This window comes from Nicotiana tomentosiformis, chromosome 7, assembly GCF_000390325.3.
Source record: "Nicotiana tomentosiformis chromosome 7, ASM39032v3, whole genome shotgun sequence".
Lineage (NCBI taxonomy): Eukaryota > Viridiplantae > Streptophyta > Magnoliopsida > Solanales > Solanaceae > Nicotiana > Nicotiana tomentosiformis.
In genome coordinates, this window is record NC_090818.1 from 108,324,935 (window position 1) to 108,349,291 (window position 24,357).

The window sequence follows — 24,357 nt, forward strand, 5'->3', positions numbered from 1 at the left end:
TCTGCATCTGCTACCTCGCATGTGCGGATAACCCTTCACACTTGTGGTCACTGCCCAGCTTCACCCAAACCGCACCTGTGACCATTGGCTCGCACCTGCGGCCCTTTTTGCGCAGGTGCGATCACACTAGATATCAACTGCCTCATCTTTTCTTCCAAGTCCAAACTCGATCCGTTAACCATCCAGAATCCAGCCGAGGCCCTCAAGATCTCAACCAATATTACCAACACGTCCCAAAATATATTACGAACTTAGTCGAGCCTTTAAATCACATCCAACAACATCGAAACTACGAATCACCCTCCAATTCAAACTCAATGAATGTTAGAACTTCAAACTCTTACAATTGATGTTGAAACCTACCAAATCACATCCGATTGACCTCAAATTTTGCACACAAGTCATAATTGGCATTACAGACCTATTCTAACTTCCGGAATCGAAATCCGACCCTGATATCAAAAAGTCCACTCCCTGTCAAACTCTCCAAAAACCTTCAAATTTCTAACTTTCACAAAATAACGCCGAAATGACCTACGGACCTCCAAATCCACTTCCGGACACACTCCCGATACCGGAATCAACAGACGGAGCTATTCCCAGATCAGAATCCCAAGCGGACATTGATAACATTGAAATGCACTTCAACTCAAATTAATGAAATTCTTCCAAAATTCTAACTTCCATAATAGGTGCCGAAATGCTTCCAGGTCATCCAAAACTCGATCCGAACATACGGCCAAGTCTAAAATCATCATACGAACCTGTTGGAACCTTCAAATCCCGATTTGGAGGTCATTCACTCAAAAATCACATATTAATCACTCTTTCCAACTTAAAGCTTCCGAAATAAGAATTTTCTTTCCAAATCAACCCCGAACTTCTCGAAATTAAATTTTGACCACGCGTACAAGTCGTAATACCTGAAGTGAAGCTGCTCAGGGCCTCAAACTGCTGAACGACATGCTAGAGATCAAAATAACCGGTCGGGTCGTTACATGGAGTATTCTATCCTACAAGTATGTAACAATACGGTTGCGCCGGTCCAAAGTCAGGTTTATGGTTCTTACCTCGATTAGGTCTATTGATGAATTGAAAAGATGGACTACGCTTCTGTCTACGTTACATTCTCTCCCACTTAAACATATGTTAGTCCTTGAACATGCTATGAACTGCTCTGGAGTTGTCTGAAATCATTGTTTAGCACCTCGTGTACCTACTCGTGCTACCACAACCCAGCTGAGCACATTAGCTCGAGCCAATCCGAAGATCTTTCTCTTTATTTAGTTAAGTAAGTCTTAGAGTCAAATTCCAACATCCAGAATTCTCCACCATGCCTGTTTCCAACATACGAACACCGTATCAATCACTACACGATATACCAATACGCGATTGTATACTCTCCTGAATTCACACCATGCACCGCATTATTCACATGACCATAATAACATCCTCTTACGACAATAGCCGAAATCCCACGAATCTGATGCTCACAACACACCTCATGACACAGATAAGTCTTGTTCCAATTCTTGAAATGCCACGACAAAGAAGATGTCTAGAACTCATAGCCACCTACCGAATTACAATTTATGGAGTCTCTCCTCCCGGCAAGAACCATCACCTTATTCTGGACTGAATAACAATATTTACTCTTTAATATGCTTTATATAAATCTGATCGCACTGATCCCAGGTCCAAAAATCGTATCTCACCCAGTACAAGTCGTTCCGTTAATAAGCCACCACAAACGCTACCAAAGGTATCATATGATTCCACCATGTGCCAACAATCCATAAACTCGAATGTGGCACATAAGGAAACGAACTCTGGAAAGAACTACTCAACTAACGTAACTAATTAAACAACCGAAAAGGTGTTATGAACCTTCCCCAGGAACTGAGAAGCAAAACACACAAAAATAGGTATAGGGAACTGTACTCAACATCACACTATTGCGGCATGCAACCCTATCCGCACATGATACCCGTGGCGGCGTGCCACCCCATCCAAACAACGTATCCGTGGCAGCGTGCCACTCGGTCCACACATAATAATCTAAGGAAAATATACCTCGAGCCGTAACGCTCATACTCATGAAATCCCCAAATATCAACCATAAGCATGCCAAGTGCATAATACAAATCCTGGGGAGACAGGTGGCGTCATATGCTATAAAACTCAAGCACAACTAAGGTGCGATATATGATCTGTATCTCGAGAGCCATCCTGCTCACATAATGCCACAAACTACGGGATCTCAATACGAGTGCGAATATTCAAACCGTCTCACAACCCACATGGCACAATAGAGTATTACATGAAATAGCTGACGACAGAAATAAAATCCAAGATCCGAAGATCCCTCCGAAAATGACGCTATGCTAAAATGAACACATCCGGCCTGATATAGAGCCTACGTTCACAATTAGATCCATCCACGGATCTCAAGCCGATTAAGATCATACCGCACTGGGCTAATAACCTTTCAAGGATCCACAATAACCCTTTTTCCCATGACACACAAGAACAAATGTTAATCCGGAACAAACTTCCACAGTCCACAATCAAATGAACCGAGCGCCCATTAGGCATAAATTCTCACATTAGCGATAGTATCACAATCTTCATACTTGGTTTTAAATCTTTAATCAATCAGGTGACTATATGTCACATCTATACAATCTTCCCGTGGGATGCACTCCCACGACTTTCCGCAATAGGTAACAAATATGCACCTCCTTACAGTTGGCCACTTTAATGTTGTAAAGCAAATCAAGAATCCGCAATTAGTACGCAAAGCCTACTATACATGACACCGATCTAAGGTGACGCTAAAGACAATACCAGCTTACTCTAAACATCTGAATCCTTTCTCGCTCATCCGAGCTCGTGACATTATTGTCAACACCGAACCGTAACCTTGATGCTCAGCTTCCAATTCCCATGCTACTCACTATACCTAATCATGCCAATGCGCAAGAGTACAAGAATTTCATCATAACTCCTGAAACACTAATAAAATACACACTTTATCATATAAAACCTCTCACTTGACTCATTTCAGGAGAACCATTGCAACATGTGACTGAATTCTCATAACCGCAGAAAATACAACCCTAAGTAGTGGTCTAATCCACCATGTCCCTTCCGGGATCCATTTTCACACAACATGCCATATGAATCGAATACCTCCCAAATCAACCAAGTTGTGGTGGCGCTCAAGCCCAAGTGTACAACCACAAACCATATGTATAACTTCACGCTGGAGAAACTGGTCACTGCCATAACCGTGCTGATTCGACCATTACCAACCGAGCCACTTCTTCTAATTTACTCCGGACTTGCCTTCGGAATAATAATAGCTCCATTCAAAACATCATGAACCCAAATCCGCACTCATCCTGAGTGACCTTATTTCACGAGACCACGTTCTCTCCAAAACCCACGAACCATCACATACTTTCCTTGTGCGTATATTCGCATCTTCAACGGGTACACTCATTCTGATAATTTCCCCATGATTCTGAAGTTGTTTTCTCCCATTCTTCCGCTGCTATACCACATACCAAAGATAACATAGAACACTCCAAGCCTCTTTTCATAATCCGCTGCAAAATCTCAATACTTAATTATACTACTGGCTCAAAATCCTTAGGCACCGCACTTTAAACCCACTTGAACCATTGTTGAGAGTCATCCACTCTGATTTATTCCCAATTATGATCAAACTCCAAAGCCATGTTAGCACATGAACACCCTTTCAAAGAAGTAACTGGCTGAATTTCTTTCCTTATACATCACCTCCACACGAAGCATAGACTCTGAGTCTTCCCAAACCTGAACATGAACCGATAAGGCCAACGATAGCACACATTCCTCAAATTCTTTGCTCAAATTACCACTGATGCTTTCTTTTCCCAGTCATAATAACCCACCAATACACCGATAGCCAGAAACCGCACAAGTTGACAACTACGCAATCCAATCATAAACGGTGGGGTTCTCCTACTTAACTTGAATCTACCATTGCATAACTCTGGAATCTACCAAGATTCCTTCTTCCTTACTGACATGACCTTGCGCAATCGACCCATCAAATTCCTCAAAATCTTCATGTTAAGCATTTCATGAACGCCTTGAATCACTAGCCACATTTACATATTCGACCTCTTACCGGATAGCCAGTAAAATTCTTTGTAGAAGTTTCATCAACACCACACAACAGTTAACCTGCTCACCAGAAATAACCCACATGTGGAAATTCCATGCTGACATCTTCCAACAACGCTGCACCGAGTACAATTACTATAAAATCCTTAAACTAACCTGAGCCCGTGCTCATTCACTAGCCGTACAAGCACATTCACTCCTCATTGACAACAACTAAACGTGCGACGATACATTCCAATCCAAAGTCATGTTGTATCCTTTTTCATATCATGCAACTCTTTTCCGTCGTATTCAACCCTTCTCCGTATAGCAGCCAATATTCCAAATTAAGTTTGTAGACTTAGTCATTGTCCACCATAAGTTCCAAATCACTCTAAAATATTTCCAAGGCGTATAGTCATCCTACCACATAACCCATATGCTACTCTGCCACTCTCCCATTTTGGTCAAACCCTCTTTTTTAAGCAACTACCCGATAGAAGTTTCTCACACTTGGCCTTTTAGAAATTTAACCACAGCAAGACACCTCCCACATGTTCTTCCTCATCCTTCGCTGCCCAATTGTTGCCTTAAATCAAAATCTACCTCTATAGCACTTGAACTGATCGATCGCTACCAACAGTAAACCTTTTCGAAGATCATCTTCCTTGAGCCCTCAACACCTGTGCCACCGATTAAGTCCTGAACCATCGCACACTATGATCTCTGACAGCCGCTTCCCCGGCACTATTCACAATATTCTTCCCCAAAGGCGATTTGAAGAGGGCCATAACACCGATGAACTTAACACATTCAATCAAGGATAACGACACCACATCTCTGATGAAGATTCCACCATACTTGAAAATACCAAGTCTCGTTACTCCATCAATCCAACCCGAACATTCTTAGTCCGACTGTCTTTCCCTCCACTGGAAATAAAACACTGAACCTCTGAATCACGCATTGAGAAAACCTCCTTTCAATTCATTCACTGCCCCTACACATAGACACGTATCGTACCATTACTTTAATACTGTTCGATAATAACTCACGAACATCATAAAAATTGGTGCATAGCCCCAAAACCATCACAAAGCTACTGAGCTGAGATGACAGAACATCATTCCACAAGGCGACGACATAGCCCAATCAAATACGCAGGGAGAAATATCCTGCACCACATCCGCAGTACCATTAAAATTCCTTGATTTCTAAATTTATAACAAGCGCTTCACGTCGCACAAGATTGAATAGGAAGGAAATGAAGGTATAAGCCTCAAAGGAATCGAATCACACGATGAGGAATCAAGAAGGGAAGTGCTCCTCACAGTCCTGTAGCCTCTCAAAGATAAGTACAGACGTCTCCGTACCGATCCGCAAGACTCTATTAGACTCGCGAGACCTAAGTGAACCTAGTGCTCTGATACCATATTGTCACTACCCAAAATCCATTAAAGGTCGTGATGGCGTCGGACACCGCAGTAAGGCGAGCCAAAAATAAATACTTAATTTGGTTCTCATTTTAATATTTTTGAAATCATATTTCCTTCAATTAAATAGTAAAAGATGAAATTTACAAAATAAATAATAATATTTTTAACAATTCCAATACATTGCAACCCATAATCGCCCAAAACCCGATGTCACAAGTGCATGAGCATCAACTAGGAATATAAAATAAAATACAACATCTATGCAGAATATAAATTGGAGAAAATATAAATACTCTGAAGAAGACTCTGCTGGCCGCGGACTCGTAATATGGAATGCATCTCACTTAAGTCCCCGCAATAACCGCGCCTCTGCGCCCACAAGGCCACTAAACATATATGCTCCTGCACAAAAATGTGCAGCAAGTGTAGTGTGAGTACGTAAATCAATGCGTACCCAGTAAGTATCCCACCTAACCTCGAAGAAGTAGTGACGAGGGGTCGACTCCGACACTTACTAAGGGCCAACAATATGATAATATGAAATTCTAATTAAGCAAGATATATATAAAAATAAAACTCAGAACAAGAAATAACTGAACAATTCATCACCATATTTAGGAACCCAAATCACTTCCTTCATTTTTAAAACAAATGATCTTTCAAATAAAGAATTTATACCAATTAAAAAAAGGACTTCCATTTCTATTATCACGCACAAAATTCCACCGAGGACGTTCGGCCCAATCTAACATAAATGTAAACTGCGCACTGCCGAGGGTCGAATGACACGAAACCATAGATGCATCTATTAACCTGTCGAGGCGAACGGCCCGCTCCCATGAGAGTAGTAGAAAGAAATACCCCACTCGTGGATCTTACTTGCGACGCGGTCAAATATAAATTATCAATAAATCATAAGTCTTTCTTGATTCTTTTCAAAATAAAGACAATTCAACTTGAAGCTTTTAAATCCTTAAAATCTTTGACTTACTTCTAAATATGGTGTAAGCCTAAAACTACCCGGACATAAACAGGAATAGTAACTACGTACGGACTCTCGTCACTTCGCGCGTACGTAGCCCTCCACAAATAACAACACATATTAATAAAGTTTACATATGGTGTAAATTCCCTCTTACAAGGTTAGAAAAGAGACTTACCTCACTCTGAAGTTCCATCACCCGCTCCCAAGCCCTTCCAATAACTCAAACCGATGTCCAACGCTCCAAAACTAGTCAATAAATGTGCAAATCCATAAATGCACACTCTAATACTTATTATAATCCAATTTATAACGATTCTTAACTCCGCTTGAAAAGTCGATAAAATCACCCTCGGACCCACGTGCTCGGATTCTCAAAATTTTCGAAGATAAACCTTACCCATATCACCACAAACTCAAATATATAATTTATTCCAAGTTCCACCTCCAATTTCGTGGTCAAAATTCAAAAATAAAATTTCTAGGTTTTCTACCAAAACTCCACAATTTCTACCAAATTTCCATGCTTAAATCCTCATAGAATCCATATATTTGACTCAAAATAGGTGGGAGTTACTTACCTCATAATAGATGATGAAATCCCCTCTTCAAAAGCTCCAAATATCGCCCAACCAAAATGAAAAATGGGTGAAATGAACCCAAACCCCGCTTAAAAGCATTCTGCCTAGCCCGACTTTCGCACTTACAGCCTATTCGTCGCATCTGCGGTATCGCAGGTGCGGCCAAAACCTCACACCTATGCATTCCCTCTGCCTAGCATGACTCCGTACCTGCGCCTTTCCTTTCGTTTCTGCTCCTTCACAGGTGCGGACATACCCTCGCACCTGCGCTCCCAGACTCTTCTCTCACTCTTACTCTCGCACCTGCGACGCACCTCCACATCTGTAACCTCGTAGGTGCGGACAACCCTTCGCACCTGCGGTCACTACCCAACTTCGCCCAAATCGCACCTGTGACCATTGGCTCGCACCTGTGACCCTTTTAGCGCAGGTGCGATCACACCAGATATCAGGTGCCTCATCTTTTCTTCCAAGTCTAAACTCGATCCGTTAACCATCCGAAATTCACCCGAGGCCCTCGGGACCTCAACCAATTATTCCAACACGTCCCAAAATACATTACGAACTTAGTCGAGCTTTTAAATCACATCCAACAACATCGAAACTACGAATCACCCTCCAATTCAAACTCAATGAACTTTAGAACTTCAAATTCCTACAATTGATGCCGAAACCTACCAAATCATGTCCGATTGACCTCAAATTTTGCAGACAAGTTATAATTGGCATTACAGACCTATTCTAACTTCCAAAATTAGAATCCGACCCCTATATCAAAAAGTCCACTCCCGGTCAAACTCTCCAAAAACCTTAAAATTTCTAACTTTCACCAAATAACCCCGAAATGACCTATGGACCTCCAAATCCACTTCAGGACGCGCTCCCAATACCGGAATTACCATACAGAGCTATTCCCAGACTCGGAATCCCAAACGGATATTGATAACATTGAAATGCACTTTAACTCAAGTTAATGAAATGCTTCCAAAATGTCAACTTCCAAAATAGGCGCCGAAACACTCTCGGGTCATCCAAATCCCGATCTGAACATACGCCTAAGTCTAAAATCATCATAAGAACCTGTTGGAACCCTCAAATCCCGATTCCGAGGTAATTCACTCAAAAATCACACCTTAGTCACTCTTTTCAACTTAAAACTTCCGAAATGAGAATTTTCTTTCCAAATCAACCCCAAACTTCCCGAAATTAAATTCCGATGACGCGTACAAGTCATAATACCTGAAGTGAAGCTGCTCAGGGCCTCAAACTGCCAAACGACATGCTAGAAATCAAAATGACTGGTCGGGTCGTTATATGGAGTATTATATCCTACAAGTATGTAACAATACGGTTGCGCCGGTCCCATGTCAGGTTTATGGTTCTTACCTCGATTAGGTCTATTGATGAATTGAAAAGATGGACTACGTTTCTATCTCCGATTATAACATTTTTTGTGGTTGCGACTAATTTTGAGAGGCCGTCCACCTCGGTATTTTGTGCTCGGAGGATCTGGTCGAGTTGACATTCGTCAAACTCGGGTAGCAGCTTGCAGATTTCAGTCTGGTACTTTAGCAACCTTTGTTCCTTGATTTGTAAAGTCCCTGTGACTTGGTTGATCACGAGTTGAGAATCACAGTGCAGTCTTAGCCGCTTCGCTCTATATTTGAGTGCTAGTCTTAATCCTGCAATTATGGCCTCAAACTCGGCCTCCTTGTTAGTCATGTACGGGCATCTTATGGACTGGTGAATCACTTTTCCTATTGGAACTTTGAGTACGAGTCCTAACCCGGACCCTGACGTATTAGACGCGCCGTCAGTGTACAGACCCAAAGGTCTTGCGTTTGGGGAGAAGCGTGGTCGGCTTCTTGTTCGACTTCGGGCATTATTTTTGCACTGTAGTCGGCGATGATGTCAGCAAGGACTTGTGAATTTATCGATGTTCACGGTCGATATGTGATATCGTGCTTGCTCAATTCGATGGCCCATTTGGCTAACCTGCCCAATAGCTCGGGTTTATACAAAATGCTGTTTAGGGGGAAAGTCGTGACGACCGAGATGGGGTGGCATTGGAAATATGGTCTAAGCTTTCGTGAAGCTACGACTAAGGCCAGAGCCAATTTTTCGAGGTAGGGGTATCTTGTCTCGTCATCGACTAATGTTTTCCTAATGTAATAGATGGGAGACTGCGTACTTTTATTTTTTCAGACCAGGACCGCGCTCACAGCTACTTCAGACACGGCGATATAGACGAGGAGGTGCTACCCCGGTTCTGGTTTTGAAAGCAGTACTGTCGATGACAAGTAAACCTTTAACTCATTCAGGGCTTGGGCACGCTCAGGGGTCCATTGGAGGACATTATCCTTTTTTACTACGTCGAAGAATTTATGGCACCTATCAGATGATTGCAAAATGAACCTTGAAAGGGCGGCGATATGGCCAGTCAACCTTTGAACGTGTTTTTTTGGTGGTCAAGTGCTCCAGTATCCCTTCGATGGCCTTGATTTGGTCGGGATTGACCTCGATACCTCGCTGTGACACTAGGAAACCTAACATTTTTCCTAAGTCCATGCCGAATGCACTTTTTTTTGGGTTCAGTTTCATTCCGTATAACCTGAGTATGCCAAAGGTTTCTCTCTAGTGGTCGATATGATCTTTTTTCCATTTGGATTTGATCAGTATGTCGTATATATAGACTTCCATCATTTTGCCGAGTTGGTCTTTGATCATCCTCATCACCAACCTTTGATAAGTCGCCCCCGCATTTTTTAGCCTGAAGGGCATGACCCTGTAGCAGTACGTCCTTTGATGGGTGATGAATGTGGCTTTTTCCTGATCCTCTTCCTCCATGAGGATCTGATTATAGCCCGAGTAGGCGTCCAAGAAGCTTAGCAGTTCATTCCCAGCCGTTGCGTCGATGAGTTAGTCGATATGGGGTAATGAAAATGAATCCTTGGGGCATACTTTATTCAGGTCAGTGAAATCTACGCACATCCACCATTTGTCATTCTTCTTTTTCACCATGACCATGTTGGCAACCCATTGGGGGTATTTCAACTCTCTAACGGAGCCATTTTCCAACAATTTTCCACCTCTTCGCATACTGCGTCATTAGTTGCGGAGTTGAACTTACGCCTAACTGTCACCTAGTCTCTATGACTAGGTAAGCCTAACATTTGTTCAGAATAATAGAGTATAAACTGAACTCAAGCCTCAACATATGAAATATATATAAAAACTGCAATTCAAATAATTATAACTCCCAAAACTCGGTAGAAATAAGTCACAAGCTCTAAGGAGAAAATGCCAAGTGTCTTTATACATCAAAGTCTAATGAACATAAAGAAAGTAACATCATAAAAATAGAGGGGAACTCCGAGGTCTACGGACGCTGGCAGATATACCTTGAAGTCTCCACATACGGTCTAGCTCACTGGTACCTGCTCTGGTAAGCAGTACCTGGATCTACACAAAAAGATGTGTGGAAGTGTAGTATGAGTACACCATAACGGTACCCAGTAAGTATCAAGCCTAACATCGGTAGAGTAGTGACAAGGTCAGGTTAGGGCCCTACTAGAATAAAAGGGAAAACAAAGCAGAAGATATAACAATATAATGAAATGACTTAGAATTGAACAACGAGAAATTACAAAAGGTAACAACACAACAAATAAGGGTAAACAACTGGGGCGCTCCCGAGGTACCGCCTCATAGTCCCAAATGTAAATACGCAACAGGGGGAGCTCCCGAGGTACCGCCTCGTAGTGCCAAAAGTAAATATGCCACAGTGGGGCATTCCCAAGGTACCGCCTCGTAGTCCCAAAGGTAAATATACAATAGGGGCGCTCTCGAGGTATCGCCTCGTAGTCCCAAAAGTAAATACACAACACATAACCTATGGAACAACGAATTTATAGCAAGGAATCCTACAATTGAAGACTGAATATAAGAATCAAGGAAGAAAGTAATTCAACTAAGCATTGTTGCACAAATTACAAGTAAGAGTTAAGACACATAGACATGCAACACTAGGCTAAACATGGTGACTACACAGACTAGAGCAAATCAGTTAAGGATTTAAAAGAAAACTACTCAGAAAGAACCGGATAGTTTTTAACATTTAACCCAAGTACGCACTCGTCACCTCACATACGCGGCCTTCATGTATTTAAAATATCATAACAGTAACAAAACCTAAGGGGGAGTCTCCTCCCCTCCCCCCACAGGGTTAGACAAGTCACGTACTTTAAACCAAGCTCAATCAATCAATAAGAATGCCTTTCCCTCAACTTTTTAACTCCAAACGGCCCAAATCCAGTCAAAAGCAATTACATACTATAAATACAACTATAAAAAACTAATTTAAATAATGATACTATGACTTTATCACAGAATTAGAAAATCATCCCAAAACATCGACCCGGGCCTAAATCTCGGAACCGGGTAAAAGTCACAAAATACGAATACCCATTCGATATTGAGTTCACCCATACCAAAATTACCCAAATCCGATACAAAATTCTCGATCAAAACCTCAAAATTCGGCCTAAGGATTTTTCCACCTTTTTCACAAATTTCTCAACTTAAATCCTTAATTAAATGAAGAATACATGATAGATTAGTGAAAATTAATCAAAAATGAGTGTAGAATCCTTACCCAAATATTTCCTCTGAAAAAGGCTCGAAATTTTGCCTCAATCCGAGCTATATATCTCAAAATATGAAAAAATGGCAAACAATCGATTTAATATAATCTGCCCCGTGCTTTTACTTATGCGGATCACTTGACCGCATTTGCGGTCCCGCTTCTGCGGATTTTCCATCGCTTCTGCGATCCCGGACCTCCAGCCCACTTCCACATATGTGGTCTCTCATGCCTAGATACGCATCCGCATCTGCGGACATACCTCTGTACCTGCGCCCCCAGACTTCCTCTCCTAATCTCGTACCTGCGCATATTCATCCGCATCTGCGGAAGCGCTTCTGCGATCATCCTTCCATAGAAGCGGCTCCGCTTCTGTGGCCTACACGTTGCATTTGTGACCACTGACCACCCCTTTCAGTTTCGCTTTTATGCTTGTCCTCATGCTTTTGCGGGCCCGCACCTACGGTCAACTTGTGCATGTGCGGTTATACTAGAACTGGTGCACTTCAGTCATTCTTTAAGCTTCAACTTGATCCGTTGACCATTCAAAACCACCCCGAAGCCCCCGGGGCCTCAACCAAACCTTCCAAAAGGTCCTAAAATATAATACAAACTTAGTCGAGTCTTTAAATCACATCAAACAACGCTAAAAACACGAATTGCACATCAATTCAAGCCTAATAAACTTTAGAACTTCAAACTTCTACATCCAACATTGAAACCTATCAAATTAAGTCCAATTGACCTCAAATTTTGCATACGGACCTACTCCAACTTCTGAAATTGGAATCCGACCCCGATATCAAAAAATCCACTCCCGGTCAAACTTTCGAAAATCATCCAATTTTCCAACTTTCGCCAATTAACGCTAAAATGACCTACGGACCTCCAATTCAACATCCGAACATGCTTCTAAGACCAAAATCACCCTACGGAGCTAGTGGAACAGTCGAAACTTTATTTTAAAGTCGTCTTCACACAATTCAAACTATGGTCCCTTCCTAGAACTTAAACTTCCAATTTAGGGACTATGTGTCGTATTTCACTCTGAAACCAAAAACAAATCCTCCCGGCAAGTCACGTAACCACAAAATGAAATCGAGGGAGCAATAAATAGGGGTTCAGGTCTAATACTCTCAAAATGACCGGCTGGGTCGTTACATCCTCCCCCTCTAAAAACAAACGTTTGTCCTCGAATAAATATAAAGACATACCTGAAGTGGTGAAAAGATGAGGATAACGGCTGCGCATATCATGCTTGGTCTCCAAAGTTGCCTCCTCGACCAGATGACCCCTCCACCGAACCTTCATAGAAGCGATGTTCTTTGACCTCAATTTTCGAACCTGCCTGTCCAAAATGGTCATTGGCTCCTCAACATAAGATATATCCTTGTCCAACTATACTGACCTGAAGTCTAACACATGCGACAGATCGCCGTGATACTTGCGGAGTATGGAAACATGGAATACTGGATGAACTATAGAGAGACTAGGTGGTAGTGCAAGTATGTAAGAACACCTCTCCAACCCTCTCAAGAATCTCAAAAGGCCTGATATATCTAGGGCTCAACTTGCCCTTCCTCCCGAACCTCATAACACCCTTCATGGGCGAGACCCGGAGCAAGACCCGCTCCCCAACCATGAATGCAACGTCGCTCACCTTCCGATCCGCATAACTAATTTTCCTGGACTGGGCTGTACGAAGTCGATCATGAATCAATTTAACCTTTTCCAAAGCATCCTGAACCAAGTCTGTACCCAATAGCCTAGCCTCACCCGGCTCGAACCAATCCACTGGATACCGGCACTGCCTGCCATACAAAGCCTTATACGGTGCCATCTGAATGCTCTACTGATAACTATTATTATAGGAAAACTCCGTAAGTGGCAGGAACTGATCCCAAGCACCCCTAAAATCCATCACACATGCACGAAGCATATCCTCAAATATCTGAATAATGTTCTTGTATTGTCCGTCTGTCTGAGGGTAAAATGTTGTACTCAACTCCAACCGAGTACCCAACTCACATTGTATGGCTCTCCAGAACCGTGATGTAAACTACATACCTAGTCAAAGATGATAGATACCAGTACACTATGAAGCCTAACAATCTCGCGAATGTAAACCTGAGCGAGCTACTCTGAAGAGTAAGTAGTAACCGCAGGAATGAAATGAGCTGACTTGGTCAATCTATCCACAATCACCCAAACTGCATCGAACTTCCTCTGAGTCCGTAGGAGTCTAACAATGAAATCCATAGTGATCCGCTCCCATTTCCACTCTAGAATCTCTAACTTCTAAAGCAATCCACCTGGTCGATGATACTCATACTTCACCTACTGACAATTTAGGCACCGAGGTATATATTATCCTACGTCATTCTTCATCCTCCTCCACCAATAATGCTTCCTCAAGTCCTGATACATCTTTGTGGTACCTGGGTGAATGGAATACCGCAAACTGTGAGCCTTCTGGAGAATCAACTCACGCAACCCATCTACATTGGGCACACGTAGCCTGCCCTGCATCCGTAGTACACCGTCATCTCCAATAGTGACCTCCTTGGCATCGCCGGACTAAATAGTGTCCTTAAGGACAAGAAGATGAGGGTCATCATACTGACGCTCTCTGATACAATCATAAAGAGAAAACTGAGAAACCACACAAGCCAAAACCCTTCTCGGCTCGGAAACATCCAATATGATAAGCTGGTTGGCCAAGGCCCGAACATCTAAGGCTAAAGGTCTCTCTATTACTGGTAGCTATGCTAAACTGCGCAAGCTCTCCGCCTTGCGACTCAAGGCATCAGCCACCACATTGGCCTTCTAGGGATGATAGAGAATGGTGATATCATAATCCTTAAGTAGCTCCAACCATCTTCGTTGCCGCAAGTTAAGATCCTTCTGTTTAAACAGATGTTGTAGACTACGATGATCGGTGTAGACCTCACAAGGGACACCATACAAATAGTGTCGCTAGATCTTGACGCATGAACAATAGCTGCTAACTCGAGGTCGTGGACATGATAGTTCTTCTCATGCACCTTCAGTTGTCTAGACGCATAGGCAATCACCCTATCATCTTGCATCAACACAGTGCTGAGACCAATGCGAATACACCGTATAGGACCCCGAACCAGTAGGCAACACTAACACTGGGGCTGTAGTCAAAGTAGTCTTGAGCTTTTAAAAGCTTTCCTCACACTCCTCGGTCTACCCAAACGGAGCACCCTTCTGGGTCGATCTGGTCATAGTTGCAGCAATAGATGAGAAACCCTCTACAAATCGACGGTAATACCCAGCCAAGCCAAGAAAACTCCGGATCTCCGTAGCTGAGGATGGTCTGGGACAACTCTGCACTACTTCAATCTTCTTCGGATCTACCTTGATCCCCTCACTCAATACTACATGACCCAAAACTGCCACTGACTCTAGCCAGAATTCACACTTCAAATTTTTTTCATACAACTTCTTTTCCCTCAAGGTCTGAAGCACAGTCCTTAGATGCTGCTCATGATCCTCCCGGCTCCGGGAGTATACCAGAATGTCATCAATAAATATAATGATGAATGAGTCAAGATAGTGCTAAAATACATTGTTCATTAAGTGCATGAATATTGTTAGGGCATTAGTCAACCCAAAAGACATCACAAGGAACTTGTAATGACCATACCGAGTCTTGAAAGCAGTCTTCGAGATATCTGGCTCCCAAATCTTCAACTGATGATAGCCTGAATGCACGTCGATCTTAGAGAACACTTTGGCACCCTAAAACTTATCGAATAGGTCATCAATATGTGGCAATGGATACCTGTTCTTCACTGTAACCTTGTTCAACTGGTGATAATCAATACACATTCGTATAGAACCATCCTTCTTCTTTACAAACATAGGAGCACCACAAAGCAACACACTAGGCCAAATGAAGCCTTTATCTTGCAACTGTTCCTTTAATTCTTTCAACTTTCATGGGGCCATACGATAAGGTAGAATAGAAATGGGCTGAGTGCCCGGTAACAAATCAATGCCATAGTCTATATCTCTGTCGGGCGGCATGCCTGGAAGTTCTACTGGAAATACGCCTGGATAATCCCTCACTACCAGAACTGACTCGACGGTAGGAGTATAAGCACTAGCATTCCTCACACATGCCAGATACGTATCACACCCCTTCTCAATTATCCACTGAGCCTTTAGAAATGAGACAACCCTACTAGTAACATGATCTAAGGTACCTCTCCACTCTAGTTGCGGTAGACCTAACATAGCCAACGTCACCGTCTTAGCGTGATAATCAAGGATAGTGTGATAGGGCGACAACCAGTCTATACCCAACATAACATCGAAATCCACCATACTGAGCAATAATAAATCATCTCTGGTCTCAAAACCACTAAGAACAATAAAACACGACCTATACACACGTTCAACAATAATGGAATCACCTACGGGTGTAGACACATAGACAGGAGAACACAGAAAATCACGAGATACACCCAAATATAGAGCAAAATAAGATGACACATAGGAATAAGTGGAGCCTGGATCAAATAAGACTGATGCATCTCTATGACAAGCTAGAACAATACCTGTGATGATAGAATCGGATGCAACTGCCTCCGTCTTAGCAAGAAGGGCATAATGTCTGACCTGGCCTCCACCTCTAGGGCGAACTCTACCTGTCCGACCTCTACCTCTAGCTGGCTGTGCATGTGGGGTAGTAGCTGGTGCTGTAATCATAGCCTGAGGAACCGGTGGAGCATGCGATGCTTGAGTGGCCAGTGGAGGTGCACCCTTCCCGAGTCTGGGGAAATCCCTCACCACATGACGAGTGTCACCACACTCAAAATAAGATCTTGGAGGATATGGATGTTGTGGCTGGCTCGGGCCTGATCGGCTGGACTAACCGCTTAAAGCACCCCATGCAGGATGTGCACTAAACAATGACGGTGCATAATAAGGAGCCTTCTGCCTAGGAGTGGCCGGAGCACCGCTAGCGGCTAAAAGTGCTGAATGAACGGGGCGAGCCACATAGCCCCTACCATGACAAGTTGCAGCTGCGGCACGAGTACCACTATATGTGCCAGATTCTCGATACCTCTTGGCCTCCATCTCCTCTCTCTCCCGAGTCAACATACCCTCCAATCTCCTGGCGATCCCCACCACCTGTTAGTATGTGATGTCCATTTCTAACTCTCGGGCCATGCTAAATCTGATACTAGGGTTGATCCCCTCAATAAATTAATGAACCCACTCCCGAACAGTAGCAACTAAGGCCGATGCATGCCTAACCAAATCACTAAACCGGACCGCATACTCTGACACGGTCATAGAACCCTGGCGCAATTTCTCAAACTCTGCGCCATGCATCTCTGAGACTTTAAGGGACATATTTCCTTAAGAACATATCTGAGAACTGAGTCTAAGTGAGTGAAGATGCCTTGGCTGGACTACCTAACTCATAAACTCGTCACCACTGATAAGCCGCCCCTCTAAGATAAAACGTAGTGAAAGAAACCACAATAGACTCCGCAACACCCATAGTACGGAGGATACGGTGGCACTCCTCAACAAACCCTTGGCATCCTCTGACGCCAAGCCACTAAAAGTAGGAGGGTGGTACTTTTTGTACCTCTCGAGCCTGAGCTGCTCCCCTCAGAAACTGCTACCCTGACCTCGGGCTGAACTAGAGCTACCGGCTGCATCGGTATGACCTCAGGAACCTGGTCGACCTGGACCCGCTACTTTGGGGCGGCGGGAGTTTGTGCTCCTCCCCTGGCTTGAGATGTGGCAGGAGCAAGTGGTATCAATCCTGCTGAGCCAAGGTGCCGAACATGCTCAGAAACTGGGCGAGAGTATCATGGAGGGCTGATGCAGTAACATGCGTCTCAGGTGCATCTGCTCTAACTGGAGCTACTGGTGGCTCCTTTATAGCAGCTCGTGCTGGTGCTCTGGCTGCACCACATGGACGTTCTCGGCCTCTACCCCGACCCTGGCCTCTCATGGCTCCACCAAGGGGTGCGGGTGTCTGGTCATCTGATCCGGTTGTACGTGTCCTCACCATTTATGAGAGAATAGAAAGCCACAAGTTTAGAATTCTGAATTCAACAAGTTCGCATGACAAGGAATCAAAGAAGTGAAATTTTCCTATCAGTTCCATAGCCTCCCGAAGATAAGTACAGACGTCTCCGTGCCAATTCGCAAGACTCTACTAAACCTGCTTGTGACTCATAATACCTATGAACCTAGAGCTCTGATACCAACTTGTCACGACCCAAATTTCCCTCTGTAGAATGTCGTGACGACACCTAGTCTCAACGACTAGGTAAGCCTATCATTTGTGTGGAATAACAGAGTATAAACTGAACTTAAGCCTCAACATATGAAATATATATAAAAAATGCGATTCAAATAATTACAACTCCCAAAACCCGGTAGAAATAAGTCACAAGCTCTAAGGAGAAAATTCTAAGTGTCTCTATACATCAAAGTATAATGAACATAAAGAAAGCAACATAATAAAGATAGAGGGGGACTCCGAGGTCTACAGACGCTGGCTGATATACCTTGAAGTCTCCACGTATGGTCTAGCTCACTGGTACCTAGTCTGGTAAGTAGTACCTGGATCTGCACAAAAAGATGTGGGAAAGTGTAGTATGAGTACACCACAATGGTACCCACTAAGTGCCAAGCCTAACCTCGGTAGAGTAGTGATGAGGTCAGGTCATGGCCCTACTAGAATAAAAGGGAAAACAAAGCAGAAGATATAACAATATAACTAAATGACTAAGAATTGAACAACGAGAAATTACAAAAGGTAACAACACATCAAATAAGGGTAAATAACGGGGGCGCTCCCGAGGTACCGCCTCGTAGTCCCAAATATAAATACGCAACAGGGGGAGCTCCCGAGCTACCGCCTCGTAGTCCAAAATAAAAATATGCAACAAGGGGAGCTCTCGAGGTACCGCCTCATAGTCCTAAAAGTAAATATGCAACAGGGGCGCTCCTAAGGTACCGCCTCGTAGTCCCAAAGGTAAATATACAACATGGGCGCTCCCGAGGTACTGCCTCATAGTCCCAAAAGTAAATACACAACTTATAACCTATGGGACAACGAATTTATAGCAAGGAATCCTACAGTTAAAGACTTAATACAAGAATCAAGGAAGCAAATGATTCAACTAAGCATGTTGGACAAATTGCAAGTAAGAGTTAAGACATGTAGACATGCGACATTAGGATAAACATGGTTTCTACACAGGCTAGAGCAACTCAGTTAAAGATTTAAAAGAAAACTACTCAGCAAGAACCGGATACTTTTCAATATTTAACCCGAGTACGCACTCATCACCTCGCATACGCAGCCTTCACGTATTTCAAATATCATAACAGTACCAAAACCTAAGGGGAGTTTTCCCAACACAAGGTTAAACAAGTCACTTACCTCAAATCAAGCTCAATCAGTCAATAAGAATGCCTTTCCCTCAACTTTTCGACTTCGAACGACCCAAATCTAGCCAAAATAAATTACATACTATAAATACAACTATAAGAAACTAATTTAAATAGTAAAACTATGACTTTAGCAAAGAATTAGAAAATCACCCCAAAATGTTGACCCAGGCCCACGTCTCGGAACCGGGTAAAAGTCACAAAATACGAACATCCATTCGATATTGAGTTCACCCATATCAAAATTACTCAAATCCGATGCAAAATTCTCGATCAAAACCTCAAAACTCGGCCTAGGAGTTTTCCACTTTTTTCACAAATTTATCAACTCAAATCCTTAATTAAATTAAGAATACATGATATATTAGTGGACATTAATAAAAAATGAGTATAAAATCTTTACTTAAATGTTTCCTCTGAAAAAGTCTCGAAATTGCCTTCACGTCGCATCTGTGACCACTGATCACCCCCTTCAGTTCTGCTTCTGCACTTGTCCTCACACTTCTGTAGGCCCGCACTTGCGGTCAAACTTGCACAGGTGTGGTTACACCAGAACTAGTGCACTTTAGTCATTCTTTAAGCTTCAACTTAATGCGTTAACCATCTGAAACCACCCCGGGACCTCAACCAAACCTACCAACATGTCCTAAAACACAATACTAACTTAGTCGATCCTTTAAATCATATCAAACAATGCTAAAAACGTGAATTTCCCATCGATTCAAGCCTAATAAACTTTAGAACTTCAAACTTCTACATCCAACACCCAAACCTATCAAATCAAGTTCGATTGACCTCAAATTTTGTACATAAGTCATAATTGACATTACAAACCTACTCCAAATTCCAAAATCAGAATTCGGCCCTGATATAAAAAAGTCCACTCCCGGTCAAACTTCCAAAAAATCATCCAATTTTCCAATATTCTCCAATTGACGCTAAAATAACCTACGGACCTCCAATTCAATATCTGAATATGATCTCAAGACCAAAATCATCCTACGGAGCTATTGGAACTGTCAAAACCCCATTCCAGAGTCGTCTTCATATAATTCAAACTACGGTCCCTTCGTAGAACTTAAACTTCTAATTTAGGGACTATGTGTACCATTTCACTCCGAAACCAAAAATAAATACTCCTGGCAAGTCACGTAACCACAAAATAAAATAGAGGGAGCAATAAATAGGGGTTTGAGTCTAATACCCTCAAAACGACAGGCCGGGTCGTTACACTAACCTGCCTCACCGGGGGGTGGAATGGATCAACGTTTAATTTGTGTGTGGCGATCTCCTTTGGGATACCTGGCATATCTGATGGCTAAAAGCAAACAAGTCTGCGTTAGCAGTTAAGAATTGACGAAACTTACATGGTTCCTGAAGTATGCAATCGATGTAAGCTTTCTTGCTGTAGTCGTTGTTGTCTAACTGAACGAGGTCGAGGTCCTCTATGGTCAATCCTACAGCTTCGACCGTATCAGGGTCTCTGATGATGTCCTCACTATCATCGCACATCGACCTCTACCCTACTAATTTCTATGCCTCTTTTTCTTTGTCATTTGTTTGTTGGATGGTTGTGCAGTCTAGGATGATGTGGTAGCATTCCTGGGATGTGTGTTGTTCCCCTCGTATACTGAATATTTCCCATGGAGATGGGAATTTTATGACTTGGTATAAGCTGGAGGGGATGGCTCTCATAGTGTGTATCCATGGTTGCCCTATTATAGCATTGTGTGTTGTGTCTTGGTCCATGATATGGAATGTGGTTTCCAGAGTGACGCCACCGGCTAGGACGGGGAGTGTGATCTCGCCGGATGTTTACTCAACTGCATTGTTAAAACTCGTTAGTGTGATGCAGCATGGTACTATCTTATCCTCGAGTTTCATTTGTGCAAGTACTCGAGGGTGGATAATGCACGCGCCGCTTTCATCGTCTAATATGTCTCACATTGGTATCTAAAATTCGTAAATTGATAACAAGGGCATCATAGTGAGGGAAAGCCAAACCGTTGGTATCTGACTTATCAAAGATGATTCTTTCTTCGAGTTCATCATACCGTTCGTAGGTGATTATCCTTTTGAGCTTGTGGTTTGTGGTGAACTTCACATTGTTGATAGAAGCATCGTCGCCGCCACCAGTGATCATGTGGATGGTGCGGGTTGGCAAGGGCGGTTTCGGTGGTCCTTGATATTGTTCACGTCCTCTGGTAAAATTTGTCCTTCCCCAATCGCTCAGCAACTCTTTGAGGTGTCCCTGTCGTAGCATGATTACGACCTCCTATCTTAGGGCGATGCAATCCTCGATTTTGTGTCCCCGCTCTTGATGGAACTCGCAAAGGACGTATGATTTTCTGGTATTCGGGTCTGACCTTATCTTTGTGGCCACTTCACCTTCGGTCCGAGCTTCTACAAGGCGTAGACTAATTCTGTAGGCGACACATAAAAATTGTGAGTGGATAGTAAAAGGGGAATACCTCTTTCGTTCCGGTGAGCCCATATTCTTAATCGGGACAGGCCTTCTTCATGACGGGAAGAGGGTGCAATGACGGTTCTGACATATGGTAGATGTCGTTCCCAATTGGGTCGTAAGGCTGCAAGATATCTCCTCATATCACTTCTTCGATCTTTTCTAGATTCGACTTGCACCAAGGTCAGTCGATGGGTTGGCCCATTGAGGTCGTCCTCATCTGCTCGGACTTTGGCGCAATATGCGTTGTGTATTTCATCCTATATAGTTGAGGGGTACTTCATAAGCCGACTTAGTAACTTTCTTGTTACCCTCGAACCATTTCTGCTTAGCCCGTTTTGAAAAGCTGCGACCACCATCCCTTCCGATACATTCGGCAAGGTCATTCTTACTCGGTTGAACCGGTCGAGAAAATCTCTCAATCCCTCTCCCAGAGAATGTTTAATAGCAAATATGTCGTTTACTCTCGCCTCTGCCTTTTTGGCCCTAACGTGGGCCGTTACGAACTTATCGTCTATTTCTTCGAAGGTTTCAACAGAACGTGCATGCAGTTGTGAATACCATGTTAATTCTCCTCTCGTGAGGGTCTCGCCGATTTCTTTTAACAAAATGGAGGATACTTATTCCTTGGCGAGGTCGTTGCCTTTCACGGTGGTGACGTAGTGAGTCACATGGTCTTCGGGGTCGGTCGTGCCATCGTATATTTTTAGATAGGGCGGTATTTTAAAGGTCTTTGGAATGGCATATGGGGCGGCATCATCACTGTACGGCTGCTCGATGAACCGACCGACATCTCTCTTCGGCAAGAGCTTAGGGGCACACGATATCTTATCAACCCTTTCTTGGTGTTATCTTATTTGGCCCCGAAGTGCTTTGTTCTCATTTTCCATTTCCTTCATCCTTTTCAAAATGGCTGCGAGAGTGTCATCACCTTCACTATAAATGACATTGTGAGTGATACCTGTCATTGGAGGAGGATGGAATTGACTGTGCTGCTCGTCCACTGGTGGTATAACGCAAGTCCTTGCATTTTCTGTAGCCATGTCTCGAACAAGCTTATGAAGGACGCTGGTCAGTGTGTCAGTTAGCCAAGCCTCAAGGAGCTTTTTTATTGCTGGTGGCGCCTCCTCCGTCACGGATGTGGAGGCTCCCTTACCAAGAGATTTTGTGATGCTGCAGTGGGGAGGGGGTGACCCACCTTGCCTGGGTGAGGCATTGGGTGTTGTGTTCTCGTCCACTGCTTCACCGCTCTCATGGATGATGCTCATGAGGTTGGTTGGGAGGTCGCTCATTATTCTTATTCTTTCTTCTTTGTTACCTGCCATATTAGATCTTTAGAAAGAGAAAAAAAGTTTGTTCTTGTTTTTTTTTTAAACGCTAGTGATTCGTGTTAGTTATAGATCTAGAAGAAATTAGAAATTTAACTAGGAAATCTCTACAGACGGTGCCAATTTGTTTGACTAAAAAGTATAATTTTCTGTTGGAACCATTATATTTATGTAATAACGGGTTAAACCTAGTTAACGACAATATCTCTAGATGCGAATCTTGAAAACATGTATAAGGTGGGACGAATCCAATAAGGGGTTGACAATAAATAGAATTAAATAATCATAAAGTGTGAGCAATAATGGAAGAGTAATTGATAATAAATAGTAATAAATGACATTTAAGTAAATAGGAGAAGTGATTCATACAATAAACAATGAGATATGTGATTATTCCCCCTAACAATGATGAGTGACAGAAAGATCTTAGAACATTCGAAATATTCTCGGATCTGATGGAAATGTGAAGAATGATATGAGAAATAATCTTGATAAAAAGGTAGTCTTTATATTTTTACAAGAGAGAGAGGGAATATCTTTGTGCAAAGTCTGCTCTTATTACCATGAATATCACATGCCTCTATTCCTTATCTATTTTCCTATTTATTTGGGACATACCCCCAATAAATCCTAATAGTACAAGTACAAAGAATATCCAATGGAATATTCACTTTAATATCTTGCCCTAATAAACAAGTCATTACAGCTCTTTTTGCAATGCTCGACATCGACCATCTTTTGCATCTCGACCACGGGTTTCGCCATCTCCTGGTCTACCTCGACTGACTCTTTTCTCGAGGTTACTTAATCCCAAGTACTGAAACAAATTTCGACCTATACATATACCAAAAAATAAGTAGCCGAATCAAAGTCCAAAGTTGCTCAAACCGACAAAATATGTACTCTATCTCAATGTACAAAATAGCGACACATAACATTTAAAGCTACATGGCATCCTAAAGCTCCAAATTCTGAATCTGCCTTTGTCTGAAGGTATAGAAAAATAGTTATGTGATTACAATTTGAACTACTGTAAGCTCAACTTACTGTTTAATTAGTTTTATAATCCATATTCCTAACCTAAGATCATTGTAATGAAAAAAAAAAAGAAGAAGGAGAAGCTCTAAATTGGCATGGATAGTGTAGAGGACAAATATTCTACTGTCGATAGGAGGCTTGGAGTGCTTGGTTATAGTCATAATTTTCTTCTTAACGATAAAAAACTGTTACTTGCCAGCACTGTCTGGGTGGTGTAGTTGGTTATCACGCTAGTCTCACACACTAGAGGTCCCCGGTTCGAACCCGGGCTCAGACACT

General features: G+C 42.7%; 1 protein-coding gene and 1 non-coding gene across 2 annotated transcripts; one reads left to right on the forward strand and one right to left on the reverse strand.

Moving 5' to 3' along the window:
• Nucleotides 1-14,370: 14,370 nt before the first annotated feature.
• On the reverse strand, nt 14,371-16,905 carry LOC138896171 (uncharacterized). Its single transcript, XM_070180957.1, has 4 exons — nt 16,701-16,905; nt 15,874-16,523; nt 15,605-15,756; nt 14,371-14,422 (listed from the first exon to the last, which is right to left on the reverse strand). Exons 1-4 carry the CDS (start codon nt 16,903-16,905, stop codon nt 14,371-14,373), a joined length of 1,059 nt encoding a protein of 352 aa, XP_070037058.1.
• A 7,376-nt stretch (nt 16,906-24,281) lies between these two features.
• Nucleotides 24,282-24,355, forward strand: TRNAV-CAC (transfer RNA valine (anticodon CAC)). Its single transcript has one exon. It is a non-coding gene; the product is annotated as a tRNA-Val (tRNA).
• The last annotated feature ends 2 nt before the right edge of the window (nt 24,356-24,357 follow it).